Source organism: Suricata suricatta, chromosome 2 (genome assembly GCF_006229205.1).
Source record: "Suricata suricatta isolate VVHF042 chromosome 2, meerkat_22Aug2017_6uvM2_HiC, whole genome shotgun sequence".
Taxonomy (NCBI): domain Eukaryota; kingdom Metazoa; phylum Chordata; class Mammalia; order Carnivora; family Herpestidae; genus Suricata; species Suricata suricatta.
Window position 1 is genome coordinate 26,046,101 of NC_043701.1, and position 21,947 is coordinate 26,068,047.

Below are 21,947 nucleotides of genomic sequence, written 5' to 3' on the forward strand. Positions count from 1 at the left end.
ACATAAATTTTCTATAAATTTGTTTGAATTACCTTGTTCTATACATAGAACAATATAAAAAAATGATACTTCATTGAAATAGGATTTTATACATTGATCTAAGTGTTCAATAGGATTAGACAAAAATGCCATTAGATCACCAGGAAACGAACTCCAACAGATGTAGACTTGGTAGGAAATCTGCTAGGAAATCTCAGAAAACAGTAGCAAATGATATTTTCAAGCTGTAAGGGATGAAACATGACAACTATAGCTTGCAGGAAGATAGTAAATCACAATAGGAATGGGTTAATGATGTAGTAACTATTGCAAAGAAAATAAATTTAAAGTATTGGATCATTAGAACATGTAATTCCAAGTTTCAGGTTAAAAAGTAAATACTAAAGAGCAATTTCAACATGCTAAAGAGAGAAGAAGTGTATCAGGGATACACTTAGCATGTCTGACTCCAAATTGCTACTGTGACCCATAGCTTAGAAACTTCTGCTTAACTCTGTACACAGGCATGTTACAGCTCAGACTTATAAAAACTGCTTTTTACCCCAAATCTACCTCATCCAAGGACATACAGAAATACATACAGAAGTGACTTATGCTATGTTTAAGCTTTACAGAAATGGCATGACCAGATTTCTGTATGCAAAGATGAACTGACCAAGGACAAAAGTTACACAACTTTTCCTTGGATGTCTACAGATGTCAGTCACCTTTTGACTCCAACCTCCTCCTACTTGCCCCTTTCGCTAAGATAAAAGAAGCTGGAATTTCATGCCAGGGGAGATGGTAGTTTGGGACAATAGTTCACCATCTCCTCAGTTTGCTGGCTTTCCTAATAAAGTTGCTTTCCTTACCCCAACATCTTGCCTCTTGAATTATTGGCCTATTGTGTGGCAAACAGAAGTCCCAGAAATTTTCAGATTATTCCTTTCATCTTTGTTCAATTACTTATAAACAGCACCATATCTTTATATTTATGCTTTTATTAATAAAAATACCCATCCACTTTTAATGTTTATTATTAGTGAGAATCTCATTTTAACTTTTTAAAAATTAAACATTCACATTGTAGTTTGAAAACTTGACATGACTGTAGCCATTTTGAAATACAGCTGGAGTTGCCACTGCAGAGAAAGTGCTTACCCGGTCTTTGTTTGAATTGGGCTGTAACCTTTGCACTGAGCAAAACAGCAATTGTTCTAAGTAATTGCTTGAGAACAGACATCCTGATTACCAAACTAATGGTTTGAACTTTCTGAAGATATGATTAGTAGTCAATCAATGTATAACCTAGAACAACTGGTTAACAAGTACTGAAAACTTTTTTTCACCTCTGCAACTCATGTAATTGGCTCCCTTTATTTTCCTCATAAAAACTCTTACAATCAACAAAACTAAAAGTCAACTGGCAGAATGGAAGAAGATATTTGCAAATGACATATGGGTTAGTATTAAAAATCTATAAAGAACTTATCAACTCATCCAAAAAACAAATAATCCAGTGAAGAAATGGGCAAAAGACAAGAACAGATACTTTTCCAAAGAAGACATTCAGACGGCTAATAGGTACATGAAAAGCTGCTCAACATCACTCATCATCAGGGAAATACAAATCAAAACCGCAATGAGATACCCCCTCATACCTGGTAGAGTGGCTAACATGTTAGTGAGGATGTGGAGAGAGGTGAGCCCTTCTGCACTCCTGGTGGGAGTACAAACTGGTGCAGACACTCTGGAAAACAGTATGGAGGTTTTTCAAAAAATTAAAAATAGAACTACCCAATGACCCAGCACTTGTACTTATAGGTATTTATCCAAAGGATACAGGAAGGCTGATTTGAAGGGGCACACGCACCCCAATGTCTATAGCAGCACTATAAAAAATAGCCACAGTATGGAAAGAACCCAAATGTCCACCAACTAATGAATGGATAAGGAAGATGTGGTATCTATATACAATGGAATCCTACTTAGCAATCAAAAAGAATGAAATCTTGCCATTTGCAGCAACGTGGATGGAACTTGAGTGTATTATGCTAAGTGAAATAAGTCAGTCAGAGAAAGACAAATGTATGATTTGTCTTATGTGTGGAATTTAAGAACTGAAACAGATGAACATAAGGGAAGGGAAAGAAAAATAACATAAGAACAGAGAGGGAGGCAAACCATAGAGATTATTAAATATAGAGAATAAATTGAGGGTTGCTGGAGGGATGTACTAAATGGACGATGGGCATTAAGGAAAGCACTTGTTGGGATGAGCACTGGGTACTATATGTAAGTGATGACTCACTAAATACTACTCCTGAAACCAATATTACACTATATGTTAAGTAGGATTTAATAAAAATGAAATAAAATATGATGGTTTAAACAAACAAAAAAAAAACTTTGCTTTCCCCCTACAAGTTGGGCACTATTTGAGTGTCCACCTGATTCTGTGCCTCCTGAATTGCAATTCTTTGATCCCAGATAAAACACTATTTGCTTCTTGTTGTGGTTCTTATTCAAGTTAACAGTTTTGGTGTTTTGTTTTTTTTTTGGTATCAACAAGTTAGTCATTGCCCTTTAAAAATTGTAACTTGTAACAGATAATACAGTAATTGTTAGTTTTGGATATTTTTAAAAATTTTTTAATGTTTTTTATTTATTTTTGAGAGACAGAGACAGCACGAGCAGTGGAAGGCCAGAGAGAGAGGGAGACACAGAATCTGAAGACAGGCTGCAGGCTCTGAGCTGTCAACACAGAGCCTGATGCGGGGCTCGAACCCACAAACCGTGAGATCATGACCTGAGGTGAAGCCAGATGCTTAACAAACTGAGCCACCCAGGCACCCCTGGATTCTTTTTTATGTTACTTCAATAGACAAAGGAAAACAGTAATGGATTGCTTTAACATTTGATTTCAGTGCCTTATCTAGTTGATCCATGTTTTTTCTCTCATCTTAAGTTGTATTGTATATCCATGTTTAATGTTTAATATTCTTCACTTGAAGAACAAACTAATCGCTAATGTGAGGGAAAGCAGTATAGGCTCTGCATTTAGATGTACCTGACTCTACCACTAATTGGGAGACAGTAAAGAAGAAACAAGATCGGAAGTTACTTGGATGTATATGAAGTATTTAGGTCCTAGAGAAGCAGAGAACAATCACAACCAAAAAAAAAAGCAATTACAGGTATCTTCATCAGAGTAAAAAATGGACATTTATAGGCTAACAAGAGGAAGAGAGAAAAACTTGAAAAAGATTCAGTTGTACAGGATAAAAGGTAAACTGAACATATGTCCACAAAATGAAAATGTTTAGAAAGATGAGTAAGAAAGACTAAAACGTGTAAAGAGTGCCCTTTGGCTTAGCAACGAGGAGGTTTTCAGGATCTTGGCAAAGGCAGATTCAATGTAATGGGCGTGAAGTTGGGACCAAGATGGAGAGGCTGAAGCCAGAGGTGGGAAAGACTTTTTTCCTGAGCATTTGTTCACTCAACAAATATTTAGCCCCTACAGTGTGCGATTCACTGAATAGGCTCTAAGCATATAATAATAAACAATTTTCCCTGCCCTTAATAACCTTAGGCTGTGGAAGAATATGTTTAAATGCCAATGGGAAAGAATAAGACATTGAAAATATGTTGAGAGAAGACATATAACTGATGGTAGGAGGTGAAATGAAAGCGGCCAGAATCCAGAGCCAAGGTGGAGAACTTCCCTTAGGAAAAAGAATCAGTATTTCTGAGCAGGGTGAGCCTAGGGTAGGAACTGGGAGAGGATCTAAGCCTTACTTAGTATAGTTTCCTACAAATAGACAGCTCAGCTTGTGAGTTCAGACTCCTGTCACGCTGGTTTATACATGATATGTGAATACAGGGTGTGATGGGAAGAAGGTGGGCTAACGGAATGCTTCCTCCTAAAAAAAAGTTACTTTAAGCAGCTATTTCCTCCTGCAAATAAGGAACAGTAGATATTTTAGTCCAAATTAGCCTTGGAAATATTTATGTAATTATTACATCAGGTCTTTGCACTGAGGTGGCTTCACTTTCATCAAATGATCAGGAAATATAAATCAGAAATTAGCAAAGAAATCATATTTAATAGTATCTTATTACTTACTCCTCAAAACCATAGTCCTATAGAGCAAAGAAGAGGTTAATCTGACCTATCTAAAAATAGTATTACTCATTGATGTAATGATTTCTTTGCAAAACCTGCCTTTGGGTGATCTCTCCTGAGGTGGAAAACCTGCAGTTGCAGGAGGTGCCCCGCCCACAGCAGCTTCTAATTGCAAAGTTTTGGGAAGACTTTTTATTGGGGCAGGATTTTTGAACCGCGCCCGCTTCCCTGTCCGGCGCCTGCCGCCTGGACCGCTGGAGCCTGACCCGAGGCGGGGCTAAGGGGAACCCGACAATTCTGAATGGATACTGTGCCGGCTCCACACGCTACCCCTGGCGCGGCGGCGTCTAAGCGTTCGTGAAACTTCCAGGACACCTTACGTAAGCCTGGGACCAATACGCAATTTGTCCTCCGCAGGCGCAGGAGCAGTAAGCTTAGCCCGGCAGACCGTGTACGCATGCGTGAGACACGGGCCGTCGGCGTGCGTGTGGCGTCACGCGCGCGCCCTTCTGAACTTCCTTGTTTTTCTCTACAGTGGGTGAGTGAATTTCTAAGTCGGTTTGCAGCTTCTTATGTGAGTGCAGGGTACTTCGGGTTCTGAATGGGTATGACAAAGAGGCTGATTTAGTTTCGTACTTCTCTTTAGCGTGAGCCTGCTGTGGTTAGTAGCTTTCTTGGCGTTTTGTGAGCCGCTGACTTGAGTTAATCCAAGTCCCCGCCCTCACTGAATTCAACTGGCTTGCGGAAGGTTGGGGCGTACACATTAAAATTAATATTGATGTTAGTATATGTTCTAGTCAAGAGGTATGAGATATAAGATTGAACCTAGAGCACAAATTAGTATCAGTTCAATAGTCTTTCGATTATGTAAAGGGGCTGGAGAGAGGAGGCAACCGATATGTTTTGGAGTAATAAGCTTTTGGTGCCCAGTTTGTGTACACAATATTTACAGTGGCCAACGGGATTAAAAAACAAAACTTTAAAATCTTCCTTCTTTCCCCAATAGATTGTACATTTTAAAGCACAATTTTGGTAAGGGACGTTGTTAGTGTGGTTTTTCACAGACCCTAAAGCGGACTTTTAGAGGTAGTTCTTTAAATGGAAAACTAAATAGCAAAGGCTGGAGTTTCAGTGTTTTAGGGGAATGGTTGCATTGATCTTTGTAATAAAATTATAGACTAATCCACCCCACCGCCAACAGTGATTACTGACTTAAAGGAAAGGAAGAGTAAAACTAAGTCAAAGAAGCTTAAAGCAATTCTTGACTGCATTTTGAGTAAAACATTGGTCTTTTTTCAGCAGCAAGCTGTCAAATTCCCTAGTTGAATTTGCTTTGGACAGCATTTTGAAGCAGATCTGATATGCCCCTTGAATTAATAAAAGAAGTGAATGGAGTGCCTGAAGTTGAGCTGCTAAGTGAATTAAGCAAAGTAGATTTCAGATCTCTGCAGCCAGGTTGTGATTATAGCAAGAAATACATCCAGGTAAGAATTTTTGTAACTCAGAATGCTTTTTATCCTCAAAAAGGGAATGCTGAATTTTATGTTGAGTTTATAAGAGTTGTTTTAGAAATGGTTTTGTGTGTGTCATAACATGACTGTTTTGATGTTGTTCTTCTTAATTATTTAGAAAACATTTATTGAATTGTTTTGTGATACACTGGAATAAATTTTGAGAGTACAGCGATGAGTGAATATAGTCCTTGAACTAAAGGGGGTTGAATTTTTCTGGGTTACCCAGATAGGGATTACCTAATCCCTAATTATAGTAAATTGGTATTAGAATCATGGTATGTGAACATTTAGGAGGGAACTTTTGGTTCTGACAAGTTAGTTCTGGAAAGTGGGTCTGGAATTTAAAGGATGACTGAGACTATACCTTTTATTTTGGATATGTTAGTCCTAATGTGCATATTGAAGAATTTGGATGTTACCCTAAAAACTGTGGGAGACCCTTAAATTTAAGCAGGACAGAGACATGATTTATATTGAGTTTAATTTACTCTGCCTTCTGAGTGAAGAATGTATCAGAAAGGGCAAGATTAGAGAAAGGATAATTAGTTAAGAGCTAGTTGCAGTAATCTAGTCTAGAGTTGATGCTGGTCTGAACCAGGGACAGAGAGATGATGAGATAGAGACAGACAATATCATAATAAAATTATAATAATAACAAGTTAACATTGAGCTCTTTCTAGGAGTTAGGTTGTATTGTAAGTGTTTTGCATATACCAATTCATTTAATCATCACAAAACCCTATGAGATAGGTCCTATTATTCTTCATTTGCCAATGAGGATACTACATTTCCAAAAGATTAAGCTTAATCCGTGGCCTGAGATACAGCTCAGAAGTAGTAGAGTTGGAGTTAGAATCTCCACATTCTGTTTTGGAACTGACGGAATATAGAAGTAGAATCAACAGGTCTTGGAGAACAATGAGAGGGGTAAAGAGGAGTTCAGGAAATTTCCATGTTTTTAAGCCCTGTCGGCCTTGGGAAGATAATAGGGGTCACACATTTAGGAAGAAAGTGAGTTCAGTTTTGGATATCTTCAGATATTTTGGAGGTATCCAAGTAATAATGTTCTGTAAGCAAATGGATTTGGGGTTCTGCAGCTTAATGGGTTCCCTACTCAAGGAGATTTGGTCCAAAGAATAGAATGAGGAGTGCTGAAGGATATCAATGAAAGAAGGTAGCATGAATAAGAGTCTGAGTTGATCCAGAGGCGTAGGAGAAAACCCAGGAGAGAGTGGTGTCTTGGATATTTAGTAAGTTTCAAGGAGTGAGTAATATCAGTAACTTTTACATAAATTGCTGTCTAGTAAGCACTCTCCTAAGTGCTTTATATATATTCCCACTTTTAATCCTTGGAAGAGCCCTGTAAGTAAATATTATTATTCCCATTTTATCATTGGGAAAATAGATACAGTATAAGTAATTCATTCAAAGTTAGATCCAAGGTTAGCTAGTAAGTGGCTGAATGTGATTTTAATTTTCATTGTCTTTGCTACTAACCAGAGCATTATGTTGCTGCTAGATAACTCAGTCTAAGGTTTGAAAAGTATCTGTTTGATTTAATAACCAAAGAAGTATAGATCATTTGGAGAGACTGGTGTTGCTGGGTCAGCTTTTTAGTGGTTTGAGAATTGAATGTGGGGTGAGAAAGTGAAAGCAGGAAATGTCTTTTGAGGAATGTGTAGTGGTAGTTTGGTATTTTAATTATGGTAAGTATAGTCCTAAATTGGGAGTGGAAGACTTTTTAATTGTAGCCAAGTCAATTTTGCATTTGGTTAACAGTGCCTGGCCTCTGTGCTACCTAAAATCAACTTCATAATACTGCACTAAAGTGAAGTAAAACAAATTCAATTTTTTAAAATTTATCTGTATTTCCTTTTCTCTTTTCTGCCCTCGTCTTGTCTCCCTCGTTTTCCAACACACTTACATTCAAACTCGAACTCACGGCCTTGCTCACAAACTTACCTCCTATAATAGTTTAGCATTCCAAAAAGGAGTCCTGAAGATAGGCTGGCTGGATTCAAGTACAGATCCGCCATATCCTGGCTATGTAATTGGAAAAGTGATTTTACCTGTCTAGTACCGTATTTTTTTCATTTGTAAGCTAGGAATTGTAATAGAACCCACTTCGTAGAAATGCGGTGACGATTAAATGTAAATTGCTTACTTAATAAATTCAAGGCATTTAGTAAATGCTGGTAAAGATAATGATATCATCAACATTCCCCTGGGGTAAGGAATTTACCTGGTATCAGTTTTCATTGAAAATAACGTATCATAATCCCATTGACCAGTGACAAAGTTATTTTGCAGTTAGTAAAGTTGAAGCTTCAAAGATTCTACTTCAACAAGCCCTTCTAAGACCATCTTAGGGGTCTTCGAAATGAATTTACATTTTCACATATTTGTAAAATTTACACACGTCGAAGTTTGAACCTAGAGGGGTTGAGATTGGTGACTCTTTCCATTTTGACTTCCCTCCATTGCATATTCTGTCTTATCAAGTGGCATTTGGACTGACTGAGAACATTTTTGGAATTTAGCTAAGGGGTAGTTGACTTGTGGGATAATATTAGTGAGATAGATTTGTGTGGTTTGTAGTTACTTCTGCTTATAGGAAGGATATGCCAGCTCTCCTGGTGTAGGAATGCCTTCCAGGAACATTCCAGCTCACTGGGTAATGTAGGGGAAAAGTATGGGGACAGAAGTTGTACCTTGGTATGAATATATACTGTCACACCTAGCATGGGGCACATGTAGTTTGTAGACAAAAATAAGTACTGAAGCTATAGAGTCTGAAGCTACTTTGAGGACAATTGTTACAACTCTTACAGCTAATATAGGAAAGAAACTCCATAGAAATTTTTTCAAACTTGAACAGTAGTCCTAAAAATTTACATAAGGTTACTAAGAATGAGTGGCGAAATTAAATACAATTGTTGTAAACTATCAATAACAAAAATAATGTTTCAATCAATTATGCTATAGGGAAAGTGGAATTTCTTTTATATTTTATACAGAAACCATATGGGGCTCAATCCCGGGAGCTGTGAGATCATGACCTGAGCTGAAATCAAAAGTCAGATAGATGTTCAACCAACTGAGCCCCCCAGGTGCCCCCAAATTTTCAATGTTAGCCTTTTATTGCAATAATTCCTTTTAGTTATAAGTGAACATATTAGTATTCAGTACGGTTAAAACAAGGAAATACCTTTTACTTATTTCTCATGATTATCACATTTTCATGAATAATACTCATTTTTTAAAGTTATATGTCTGAATGAATCTCTTATTTTTCAAATCTTAGTTTGAATACTTACCTCTTTTTAAATTAAAAAAAATTTTTTAAGTTTATTTTTGAGAGAGTGAGAGAGAGCTCGCATAAGTGTGGGGGAGGGTCAGAGAAGGAGAGAGAGAGGGAGAGAGAGAGGGAGAGAGAGAGAGAAAGAAAATATATCAAGCCCATGACTGAGATCATGAGCTGAGCCAATATCAAGAGTCAAATGCTAAACCACCTGAGCCACCAAGGCACCCCACATCACTTTTTTTAACCTGCAGATATGTCTTATGTTTCTTGAATTTTATTAAATGCATTTTACTGCTAAATTCACTTTTTAGTATACAGTTCTGCAGATTGTGACAGATGTGGAAGACATATAACCACAAACATAATTGAGCGAATAACAGCTCATCACCCTCTAAAATTTTATAGTCCAGTGCTACTCCCAATTCCAACCCCCGACAACCACTTTTTACCAATTTTCTGACAGTATACTTTTGCCTTTCAAGAATGCCACATAGATGGACTCCTGCACTAAGTAGCCTTTTGAGACTCGCTTCTTTCACTTAGCATGATGCATCCAAGGTTCTCCCAGGTTGCTGTATTTATTAGCACTTTTCCTTTTTATTGGTGACTAGAATTCCATCACAGTCCATTTCTTCATTCCTCAGTGTAGCAGTATTTGGATTCTTTCCAGTTTTTTTTATAATGATGAATAAAGCAGCTATAAATGCTCATACAAGTTTTTACATAAACATAGGTATTTATTTTATTTGGGTAAATGTCAAGTGGTCAGATAGTTCTTAAGCATCAGTGTCTAATCCAGCTTTCAGGTTGATGTGCTGCAGTTTAGTAGATTTGGTTGGTCAAGGGACAGCCAAATAGATCAGGTTCCTACTGTGCACAGAAGCATTTTTATCCCATTTGAGAGGCACTGACCTCAGGAGAACCCCACTCTTTTAATGAGATGATACATTTCTAATTTCTAACACCAATTCACTTTTATCCTGCAAGCTAACAGGAGATTTCTGGAATATAGGCCGTTATTATTTTTATTCTTAGCAGTGACTGCATCAGTTTTCTATCCCCTGTCTTCCCCCATCAAGACAGTACAGCAAGGATCAAAAGGCATCCTGTGTATATAGGGGAGATTCTTGTGTTGTAGAAAAAGAACCTTGAAATTACAAATCCAGGAGTTTATATAGGACAGCTATCCAACTTTGCCTTCCCCTCCTGAGAGACGGAGAGAAACCTAATCTCCCTAATGTACTTACATCGTTTTCAATGTAGAGGAATGTCACTAGGTTTCATCCACCCCTTACTGAAATGATAGGTAAACATAACTGAGGACATAAATCCCCCTGAAAGTCTCTCACTATACAGTCATCCTTAAACTTCAAAGCTTCATCTTTAGTTCAGCTTCCATTTTTCTCTGCTCACTTCAGCCAGAGACAGGAACAAATTCTGCACTATCTTTCTAATGGGGTGACTCTTACTGTGAATAAAACTATCTACTTTATATATAACTGAGGGCCACACAATCAACTGAGGCTGTTTTCTTAAGCATTGGAATATTTTTTGTAACCATCCCTAGGAGCAAATCATACTGTTTGTTTTTGGTTACTTGCTGCTTTTCACACAGGAAGGACAATACTAAGGGCATACATGCTACCCTGGGAAACAGAGAGTTTACAGTTGTTAGGGGTCCTCAGACAGAGTGTGGATCAATCAAGCAACGCAGGTTCACAGGGTCCCTTATGGGGTCTGCCAGCTGGGAAGCCCTAATGCCCTCTGTTCAGTCCTAGTACTTCAATTTAGTCCTTTGTCCAGAGAGACCTCTTGAGGACAGTCGGTTAAATCTGGCCTGCTTGTCCAGTTCATTTGCCCCATAAGTTGTGGAAACATTTGAAAGGATCTTCTGTTGAAGGTATAGGCTGGGCCATGCCCCGCTGGCTCCTAGTTAGAGCCTTCAGGTGGGGGACGCAGTTAGCTTTTGGAGTTCACTATAGTTTGTGAGAGCCGCTCTAGGACTTTTTCCTTTGCAGTGAGGGGTAGGCTTCTGGAATAGTTAGAAAAGACAAAGATTAAAATTCCTTCTTTCCCCTTTACCTCCTGATGTGTAAGGAGTTCCTTTTCCAGTTTGCAGGAGTGGGGGTGGGGGCGGGTTCTCCCCAGGTGCCGGACATCTCTCCCTAGTTGCTTGAGTTTTTTTGCTGTCCGTTGTTATAGACCTGTGTGTCCCATTCCAGGAAACCATAACATCACATTTTTCGGTCATTCTGGACTCTAACTTAGAACTTTCATCCAGTTGGATCAGGTGCTAGAGTAACAGAAGCATCTGTTTGAGTTCAGTGTGATTAATCTGATTGAGGTTCTCTTGATTGCTTGATACTGTGTTCTTTCCTGTTCTGTTTTCTCCATATGCCTCTGTAAGTTGTTGTTGTAAGCTCTGGCTCTTGTGATGAGCAGCGGAAACCATATTCAGTTGTTTTTATTCCTGGAAAAGTACAGGCCTTTCTGCTAGGCCTTTCGTGTGGCGTGTTGAGCTAATCTAGTTAGAGGTTGAGGGAGGTTTAGGATTTGTTGTCTGGTTACTTCAGTGAACTACAAGCTTTTAATTCCTTTAGGGTTACTTTGTATTTAGGATGTGGTCTGGTTGGCCAGATGGGTTTTCTCCTTGTCTAGATGTAGCTCTTTTCCTGGTGCTTAGCCTCAGCTCAAGTTTCTCTTTCATCTCTTTTGCCTCTGCCTCAGTGGTAGGTCATGTTGATTTTACTAGACGCTTTATTAGCCTTGCCATGAATGAGTGTTCTCTGTTCTGGTTTAGCCTTGGTCTTGTCAGGCAAGGTCACCTTGGTCCTCTGGGTGAGGTCTTCTCAGTGATTCTGCCCTGTCCTTAGCTGTAGGTCTGGCCCTCACACCTGTAAACCTATTCCTGCTTATCCCTAGAAGGAGTGGAGAGTGGTTTTTTCTATAGGGGGTTTTCTCTGAAGCTCTAGTAAGATGTACAGGTTTGTTGCCCTTCTCCCAGAAGTTCAAGGACTTCGTTCTGAGAAAGATCCGGAACATCCAGGCAGGGTTTCCTACAGTAACTGCTACCACCCTTGCCCCTGACGCCCTCTGGGCCTGAACTCTTTCAGGTTTGTGGAGAAGAGCTTGTAAGTGGGTGAACTCCCCTTGTGTTTGCAGCTCCCACAAGCTTCATTTCCTCTCACTACCTACACCTGGCCTTCAGCAACTTATTAAAAATGTCAGATGGGGATGCCTGGTGGCTCTGTCAGTTAGGTGTCTGACTTTGGCCCAGCTCATGATCTTGCAGTTTGTGAGTTTGGGCTCCACATCAGGCTTTCTGCTGTCAGCACAGAGCCCACTTTGGATCTCTGTCTCTCTGTCCCTTCCCTACTTGTGCTCTCTCTAGTTCAAAAATATTAAAAAAATGTTAGATGAATTTTCTGACACGTGTCAGGCAGCACTTGCCATTACCTCAGGGAAGCAAGTGGTTACCGCCCATTTCTCCTTGGAGATTATCCCTTTACATTTCTGATTAGTTGGTTGCCTTGTGACCTCAACTCCCTCTTGCCCCCTCTTACTGGAGGTACCTCTCTTTTCCTACGTTTCTGTTAGTTGGTTGTCTTTTGACTTCAGTTCTCTGGTGGGTCAAGAAAGGTATTGAAATTTGTACATTGTCCACCTTTTTGTTGTTTTTTTCCAGCTTTCTGGCTCCTAAGTGGAACTATTTACTTTTAGTTTTGACCGAATCCTGCACGACTGATAACCTTGTTTTAATTTTTTTTGATTCCTGTCTTTTAAGTAAAATTGCTCTCTGCACATAGCTTTTTGTTGTCGTTGGTCCATCAAAGTCTAGAATATTAGTGTGGGAGATATATTTTATAGGATCCGTTTTGAAATTTTATTAAACTTTTATTTCTATATGGAAGTTTCCAAAGAGACCTATAATATATTCATAGAATCATTAAATTTTAGAGCCAGAAGAAATTATAGCGACTACTTCATTTTGTCTGAAGAGACTGATTAAATAACCTTTTTAAGCAGACAACTGGTTCATTACAGAAGAATGAGGCCTAAACTTGCTGTATGCCTTCGTCCATTGTGTCATCCACATGGACCTTACTTATGAGATGACCGTGCTGCACTTTTTTTTTTAATATTTATTTATTTTTGAGAGAGAGAGACAGATCATGAGCAGGGGAGGGGCAGAGAGAGGGACACACAGAATCGGAAACAGGCTCCAGGCTCTGAGCTAGCTGTCAGCACACATCCTGACGCAGGGCTTGAACCCACAAACTATGAGATCATGACCTGGGCTGAAGTCAGACGCTCAACTGACTGAGCCACCCATGCTGAACTTTTTACCTCTGTTTATGTAAAAAAAATTTTTTTAATATTTATTTTGAGAGAGAGAGAGAGAGAGAGAGAAAGAACACCAACAGGGGAGAGGCAGAGACAGAGGGAGAGAGAATCTTGATTATCATGAACTGTGAGGTCATGACCTGAGCTAAAATCAAAAGTTAGACGCCTAACTGACCAAGCCACCCAGGTACCCCTTAATTCTTCTCAAATTAGAGTTTATTTCTTTCCAGGAGCAAACTCTTCATTTTTCTTTACTAGAGTATAACTTTTTAGGTTAAAATGAAATGAATAAAATGGACTGATCAACCTGTTCATCTTTATTTGTAAAATGAAGAATTGGATAATATTTGATTAATAAGATTGTTTAAAAATTAAATTGTGTACCTAAATAATTAGGTCTTCTGATATTGCTCTAGTAAAATCACTTTCATGTCTTAAATATGGTGACTTGAATGCAGTAGTTTGGTTTTCTTTTTTTTAAATAAAAGTATTGCTTTTTTAAAAGTTATTCCCATTTTTCCTTATTTCTTGGTGTTATATAATTCTCTTAGCTTTTATGTGTAACTATTTTTTTCTCGTTTTAGGGAAAACTCTCAACTATCTCTTCTTTAACTTCTGGTGGAAAAGGAACAGCTGTTTTGAAGATTGCATTACAAGGTATACAATATGATAAGACCATTTCTCCTTAACCTTTTGTTTATAATCTACAAATGGATAACAATATATATACCTACTCACAAAGACACAAAAATGATTTCTAATGGGTAACATACAGTGTAAAAACTATAGAATGGAATAATTTTTTTTCATTTGTTATGGGGCTTTTCAGGTTGTCTTTTTTCCTAAAGTAACTGGTAGTTTGTGTTTCTAAAGGAATATACCTGTTTCATCTTAGTTGTCAAGTATATTGGCATAAAGTTATTCCTTATATATTTTTTATATACTTTTAAAGTTGGTAGGATCTGTAGTGATGTCCTGTTTCATTGATTTGATAATTTGTGACTATTCTCTCTTTCTGTCATTTTTCCCCCCTGGTCATTCTGGCTAGAGATTTGTTTTGTTGATCTTTAAAACCAACTTTTCATGGATTCTTCTTTGTTTTTCAGTTTTCTGTAACATTTTATTCTTTTTAATCTGATGTTAACTCCACTCAGTGTACTATTAATTTTTTTTTAAATATTTGTTTATTTTTGAGAGAGAGAGAGAGACAGAGACAGAGACAGTGTGAGTGGGGAAGGGATAGAGAAAGAGGGAGACACAGAATCCGAAGCAGGTTCCAGGCTCTTAGCTGTCAGCGTAGAGCCCAACACGGGGCTCGAACCCATGAACTGTGAGATCATGACCTGAGCTGAAATTGGTCACTTAATGGACTGAGCCACCCAGGTACCCTAATATTAACTTCTAATATTATATTTTTCTACTCTGAAAGTTCATTTTGTGATTTTTTTTTTTTTTTTGTATCTTCCATTTTCTTCTCATCATGTTCATGGCTGGTAATTTTTTTATTGAATGCTGGACACCTAGAATTTTATATTATTTAATTTTGAATTTATTTGCTATCCTTTAAATACGATTTGTCTTTATTTTAGGATAGCGCTAATTTTCTTAGAATCTGTTTGGTTAGCTTTGTTGGAGTGTGTATAGAACAGCCTTTATTTTCAGGCTAATTTGGCCTTATCACTAAGAAAATACCTCTCTGACAATTCTACTCTAGGCCTTGCCTATGAGGATTCCATTCTGTCTGGTTGGAACCAGAACAGTTCCTAGCTCTGTGTGAGTGTCAGAATTATTCTGCCTGTTCCTTTCAAGTGGTTCTTTTGCTTCATGAGGTTCTTGCCTTCATGCACTTGGAGATTAGCATTCAAAGACCTGTAGGCACCCATCTTCAAATGACCAGAGCACTTTCTATGTGTGCTGCTTTCTTCCATTTGACACTCTTCTCTGCAAATTCTAGCCACCTCAGTATCCTCATATCTGAACTCTTCTGCATTCAGTCAGGCTGCCGAGCTTTGTTTGGATTTTAGCTCCATTTTCTGCTGCCTGGAAACTCTCCAGGAAGTAAGCTAGGGGTATTGGTTTATTTCCCTTCTCAAAGAGATTGCTTTCTGGGACACCTGGGTGACTCAGTCCCACTCAGCTCAGCTCATGATTTCACAGCCCGTGGGTTTGAGCCCTGAGTCAGACTCTGCGCCAATAGTGTAGAGCATGGAGCCTGCTTCAGATTCTGTGTCTTCCTCTCCCTCTGCCCTTCCTCCGCTCATGCTCGCTCACTCTCTCTCTTTCTCTCTCAAAAATAAATAAACATTAAAAAGAGATCACTTTCCTACACTTCCTGTAGGAAACCTGAAAACTGTTTTCTTTTTTGTTTTTAGTTTTCTAGTTGTTTTAAGGTGAGAATAAATCCAATCTTTATTAGTCCATCATGGCCAGAAACAGACCTCTGATAGGTCATTTCAAATATTAACAAAGTGTGGGGGCATCTGGGTGGCTCAGTCACTTAAGTGGCTGGCTTCGGCTCAGGTCATGATCTCACGGTTTGTGGGTTTGAGCCCCATGTCGGGCTCTGTGCTGACAGCTAGCTCAGAGCCTGGAGCCTGCTTCGGATTCTGTGTCTCCTCCTCTCTCTGCCATTCCCCTGCTCATGCTCTCTCTTTCTCTGTCTTTCAAAAACAAATAAACATAAAAAAATATTTTTAAAAAGAAAAGAAATCTTAACAAAGTGTGTTATATTTTGATTAGAAGCTACTATGTAGTTGAGAAACATTAGTGTTCTGATTTATGTGTATACTTGTTTTGAGGAGCTGGATTGAAGAGTAAGTGAAAGGAGGCGGCCTGCCGCTATGCGTCAGTTGTTTCACTGCTGAGTGCTACCAGACCCTACAGAGGAGCGGACTCGAGTTCTGAGTCACACACAGAGGACTGCCGATTTGGCAAAGATCTTTCATATACTCTATAGATTCATAAAAATTTGATATGATGGCAGTTCTTTGGAGTAGTTGAGTATTTGAAAACTGATATGAATATGAGACTTTCCTCAGATGATAGGACTGAGTCTTAATGTTTGGCCCTGACGCACTGGTTGGAGGAGGTGACCTCTGGAGAAGGAAGACTGTGGAGATTCTTTCCCAAAGCTTGGAAGATCCAAATGACGTTACTTGTAGAATATCCATTCCTTATTTCCCAAGTAAATTTCATTTTCAAAGTCACAGCCTCTTTGGTCTTTACTACACTCTGTTTTTTACTCTTCAGTTTGTGAGTGCTGAGGAGAAAATCACTCTTCTTTTTTTTTTTTTAATTTTTTTTTAATGTTTATTTATTTTTAAGAGAGGGACAGAGTACGAGCTGGGGAGGAATACAGAAGGGGAGACTCAGAATCAGAAGCAGGCTCCAGGTTCTGAGCTGTCAGCACAGAGCCGGACGTGGGATTCGAACTCACAAACTGTGAGATCATGCCCTGACCTAAAGTTGGATGCTTAACCGACTAAGCCACCCAGGCACCCTGAAAATCACTTTTCTAGAATAAAACTTAATGTACTGGCACAGTAGATTACTAAAAGTTCAGTAGAAGTGAACTACTTTGGGGATGATATGTTATACAGTATAAAAATTGAATAATTACTGTGTTCAATCAATCTTTTGTAAACATGGACAATAAATAGAAGGTGGTTATTGTGAGCTGTTAATGTGATATTTATAGAAATTTATAAAATATATTCTAGTTGAAACTTGTTATAATGTTGATTCTGATGCCTGAGAGTGTTCGGTGCATTATTTTTGCAGTACTTACGGTTAAACTAAAAGTGAATGATAAAAGCTTTAATTCTTCATAGTTGCAGTTTGAAGTCAGTATTGTTTTCAGAATACAGCTCTCCTCAATTTTCTTGTGTGTGTAAAACTGCTGTAACTAATTAAGAGTGTTTTTGTATGTGTGTTTTTCTCTATAGAACAAGAAAATTCGGATTCAGAGATCAACTCCATCAATGTCTTATTTTTTGGAAAATTAGCAAAGGACTGTGCAAAAGTTTTCTATGAAGGGGTAAACTATTTTCATATTACTTTGCTGTTTTAGAAGTAGGTTTAAAATTATTGATACTATATTCATGCTATAGATCTTTTTTAATAGATTCTTTATGTATTTGTAGTTATGTAAAAAATGATACCTAAACAACATCTTTAAAATTGCAACATTTTTAAGAGATTGTAAAATATATCATTGACATAAAAAGGGAAAAGTTTTCCTCTGACTTCATTTTAATGTTTAATATTTAACAGAATGCATTAAAGATACATACATTTTCCCCTCACTTAAAAATAATTCTTAATTGCAAAAAAAAATAATACAGGCTATAACTCTCTGCATTTTTGTGTTATTTTCTGATAATTGTTTCAAAATACATGCCTCCAAGGAAAAACAAGATACTACCAAACTGAACCCAACAGCATATTAAAAGGAATTGACACTATGACCAAGTGGGATTTATCTTAGGAGTGCATTTTGATTCATCATACAACAATCAATCCTTATAATACATCACATTAATTGAACAAAGGGGAAAAACAAATTGTCTTAATTGATACACAAAAGGCATTTGATAAAATCCTACACCCTGTTTATAAACAAAACACTCAGGAAACTAGGAATAGAAGGGAAACTTTCAATATGATACAGGACATTTATGAGAAACCGCTGCTGACTTCAAACTCCATGGAAAAGGAATCAAAGCTTAAAACAAGGTTGCTCACTTTACCCTGCTCTTCCATGTTCTACTGAAAGTTCTAGCCCCAAACACAAAAGTGCAACTCTTGTATGTTTCCTTTCATATGAATATATGGAATAGGCAAATTCACAGAGTCAGAAAGTAGATTAGAAGTTACCAGTGGTGAGGATGGGAGGAGGAGATGGGAGTTACTGCTTGATGGTTAGAGAATTTCTGTTTGGGATGATGAAAAGGTTTTGGAAATAGATAGTGATGCTGGTTGCATACATTGTGATTGTAATTAATGCCACTGAGTTACACACTTAAAAATGGTTAAAATGGCAGGGCGCCTGGGTGGCTCAGTCGGTTAAGCATCTGACTTCAGCTCAGGTCAGGATCTGACGGCTTGTAGATTCAAGCCCCACATTGGGCTCTGTGCTGACAGGTCAGAGCCTGGAGCCTGCTTCAGATTCTGTGTCTCTGCCTCTCTGCCCCTCTCCCACTCGTACTCTGCCTTTCTCTGTCTCTGTCTCTGTCTCTCAACACTGAATAAACATTAAAAAAAAAAAAAAAGTGTTTTAGACCAGGAATTTGCAAGTACCAACTCTCTGAAGCATGAAGGCATGTTCCAGACACAGTAGGGTGTCAGAGTGTCTAAATCCCAACAGGTGTGACTGGGCAAAACACTTAACTCCATTCAGCACTTTTTATTTTAATCTAAAATTCTTAAAAATTTTATTAAAAAATCTCAAGCTAAACTTTAATAAAAATCAATTTTAAAAAACCTTTAAATCAATCATAAGTTAGGGATAATAATACCTTCCTTTCTGGATTGTTGTTCGGATGAGAGATAAATGTACCTCCTGCTGGGACTAGGTGGGAGCCCAGTCAGTACCTGACAGCGGTTGTTGTTGTTGTTATGACTGTCTTTATCTTACTGAAATTAGGTGTAGCCCCAGTGAGGAAGAGCATGGTAGAGAAAGGGCAACTGAGTCTGAGCTCCAGCGTGTGGCCGCCAGTTAATGACTGGATTTTGAGTAACCGTTGATAATCTCCAGATGTACATTTAATCAAATCTGAAATGAGAATGTTGGATTAGCTGAGAATTCTGAATAATTCTGGCATACTATAGTTTCAGAAACTGAGGATGTATAAATAGTTCCGTGGACTTGAGAAATGGTGCTATTTTTGTAAAATCTGTCTTTGGAGACTAGAATAAAGATCTATTTCAAGGAAATTGTAAGAACATCTACCTTTTTTTTTTTCTTCTACGAGCATTTTGGGAATAGATTGCCAAACTGAAGTTTTGTCTTTTTGCTGAAGCTTCTGTGAAGCTGTGAAGAGGTGGTAAATCAGTTATTTTTTCCCCTAATTTATAATTTTAAAGAAGAGAATGAGAATCAGTGCTGTGATTTTTCCCTCCTGTGAAAAGTTGTTATTAAATCACTGGTATATTTTTAAATCTTACTTTAGAATTTAAGGATATAAGGTATTTGCTGTGTAATTTATGTGCTGAAACTCCTAGGACTTTTCATCATATTTTTTCTCAGAACGATAGAGTAATTTTGGGTGTAGTTTTAAAAATTTGAGATATGGGGTGCCTGGGTGGCTCAGTCGTTAAGCGGCCGACTTGGGCTCAGGTCATGATCTCGCAGTTTGTGAGTTTGAGCCCCGCATCGAGATCTGGGTTTACAGCTCAGTCTGGAGCCTGCTTGGAATTCTGTGTCTCCCTCTCTCTCTGCCCTCCCCTGCTCATGCTCTGTCTCTCAGAAACAAATAAATGTTAAAAAAAATAGTTTTAATAAGATCCTTAAAAACAATAAATAAATAAAAATTTTGAGATATATAGTTCTAACCTAGTTGGTGTGGCACAGCGAAATTCCAGAAGCAAATATACTTAAAGAAGTGTTACCTGACTATTTGCTTCCGGGCCCTGATGTAGGATAAGAATCAGAGGTTTTGTAATAACTGTTTTGATTAGAGCAGTTTTGTGGGGGCCTCCAGGAACGGCATATTCTTATTATTGTTCTTGCCTTTGAAGACTGGACTTTATTTCAGCTTAGGTAAAATAATTAATATTCATGATGGCTGTTCTAAGTTATTAAAAATTCAATGCTTAAGAAGATCTGAAATCAGATCGTTTTTAAGGGAGATCTTCAGAAATGGTGAGGTGGAGGAGAAAGGAGAACATGGATGAAAGTGAGAATTTTAAGTAAGTGTTTAGCAAGGGAAGATTCACTTGTTTGAAAAAAAAGCAGCAACTTACATATCCTTTTTCCTCTGAACTAGAAAATGGTATGTTACAGTACTTTGTTAGGTAGGGAAAAATGAAACAATATGAGTTCAGTGACTAATTTGCATGTGAAGCTAAGCTTTAACAGCTAATTTCTCTGACTCTCCATCCTTGCAAAAACAAAAAAAAAGCCCAAAAACAAATGCTGTTACCAGCTTCCTCAGTTTTTACGCTACTAAGTGTGCACGGCAAGGTTTGCTCTAATACATTGAATTAGTAAAATTTAGTTTCATGGACTACAGGGTATATGAAATACATATGAACTGTAGTTTTATGTTCTTCCGATGAGCTCTTAACCATCTGCAAAGAGGTATACTTTTAACATTTTTAGAGATTTCACAGACCAGAGCCAGGAAATTATAGTCTGCTTCCTTTCAACATGCTAAGATCATTAAAGTTGCCTTTCCTTTCTTCTCTCCTGATATTTCTTAATAAGTAAGACATTAAACTATCTGGTTTAAATTCCTGCTAAAGAAAAGATCATTTTAATGTATGATCAGGAGGGATGCTCTATTATTTTTTAAGAGTCAACTAGCTATAAAATTAAAGCCTACTTAATTTTTGTGAAAGGACCATTAGTTTGTGGATGAAGATCTATATTCTAGGGTACAGAGATTTCCAATGAACCCCCAGCAATGTATAGATCATCAGAAGAGTTTTTGAATCAACTACATGTGTTTGTAAATGTACTTTTTTTTTTCCTCTCTGAGGAAAACCTCTTATTTTAAGAGAGATCCATGAACCCACAATCATTAAGAATTGCTTTTTAAGGGCAGAATTTCATATGATTCTATTCTGGTATATAGTTGTGTTAATATTGAACTCTAAGAGTAATTAGTTGTGTGCCCAAATTATACAGAAATAATAATGATTTGATGTTAGACATTAGTATCTTGTAAAAAATCCTGTATTATTTTTAGAAGAATTTATTTGCAAAAATTAAGTGCTGATATGAGTACAGTTTACATTCTTAAAGAATTTTTGGAAACGTTTTTTAAAAACAATACAAAAGTGTATCTTTGAAGGAAATGTTCTAGGTACAGTTTGTATAAGAAAGGTGTGTATTCTATTTGTTATGTATACATTTTAAAAATTATTTTCCTTAAGTGTATGGATCTCTGCCAATCTTACACTTCCTTGTTACTCCAAGGGTGTTTCTGTGACTGCTTGTGTCTGTACATGCATGTGTGTGTTTACGTTTTTTTTAAGGAGTGGTAGTGATTTAAGGAAAATGAACTTCACTGTCTTTTGTTTTGTGTTTATTTTACATCGTTCAGTAGCAAATGATAGAGGCTATTCTTAAGAGATTGTTAGCTAGATTTTGCTTAAGAAATGTGTAGTAGAAAACATTGTTTCTTTTTCAGACATTTATTATAGCCAGCTTCTACTGTTTCACCAGTGTTTTTTTATTCCTAATCCTTTATTTAGCATACTAAATTTGTATGGAATTTTACAGATTACAAAGTGCTTCTATATATGTTTATCATATGAGCCCTTAATAAACCTCTGTGGTGAGGGTCATGTGTAGTTTTTGGAAGCCAACCTCTGTAAAGCTAAGATTTGTTATAGAACTTGTAGTAAGTGGAGACGTGATTCTATCTTCATGACTGTAATTTTTTCTTGCCTCAGGAAGATCACGTGGAGTTGTATTAAATCTTGTAAATATTTGGTTTAGAAGATTTTGTTTTTC

At 37.5% G+C, this 21,947-nt stretch overlaps 1 protein-coding gene across 8 annotated transcripts in view; it reads left to right on the forward strand.

Moving 5' to 3' along the window:
- The first annotated feature begins 4,613 nt into the window (after nucleotides 1-4,613).
- POT1 (protection of telomeres 1) overlaps nucleotides 4,614-21,947 on the forward strand; it is an 84,867-nt gene continuing 67,533 nt past the window's right edge. For 5 of the 8 annotated variants that reach the window (XR_003903466.1, XM_029924031.1, XM_029924009.1 and 2 more), the window contains exons 1-4: nucleotides 4,614-4,643; nucleotides 5,405-5,589; nucleotides 13,852-13,924; nucleotides 17,212-17,303. Coding sequence is in view for 7 of the 8 variants with exons in the window: in XM_029924031.1 (XP_029779891.1) it covers nucleotides 5,467-5,589; nucleotides 13,852-13,924; nucleotides 17,212-17,303 (288 nt within the window). In the remaining variant the exon portion in view is untranslated. The other 3 variants (XM_029924012.1, XM_029924024.1, XM_029924016.1) reach the window with 3 other exon arrangements.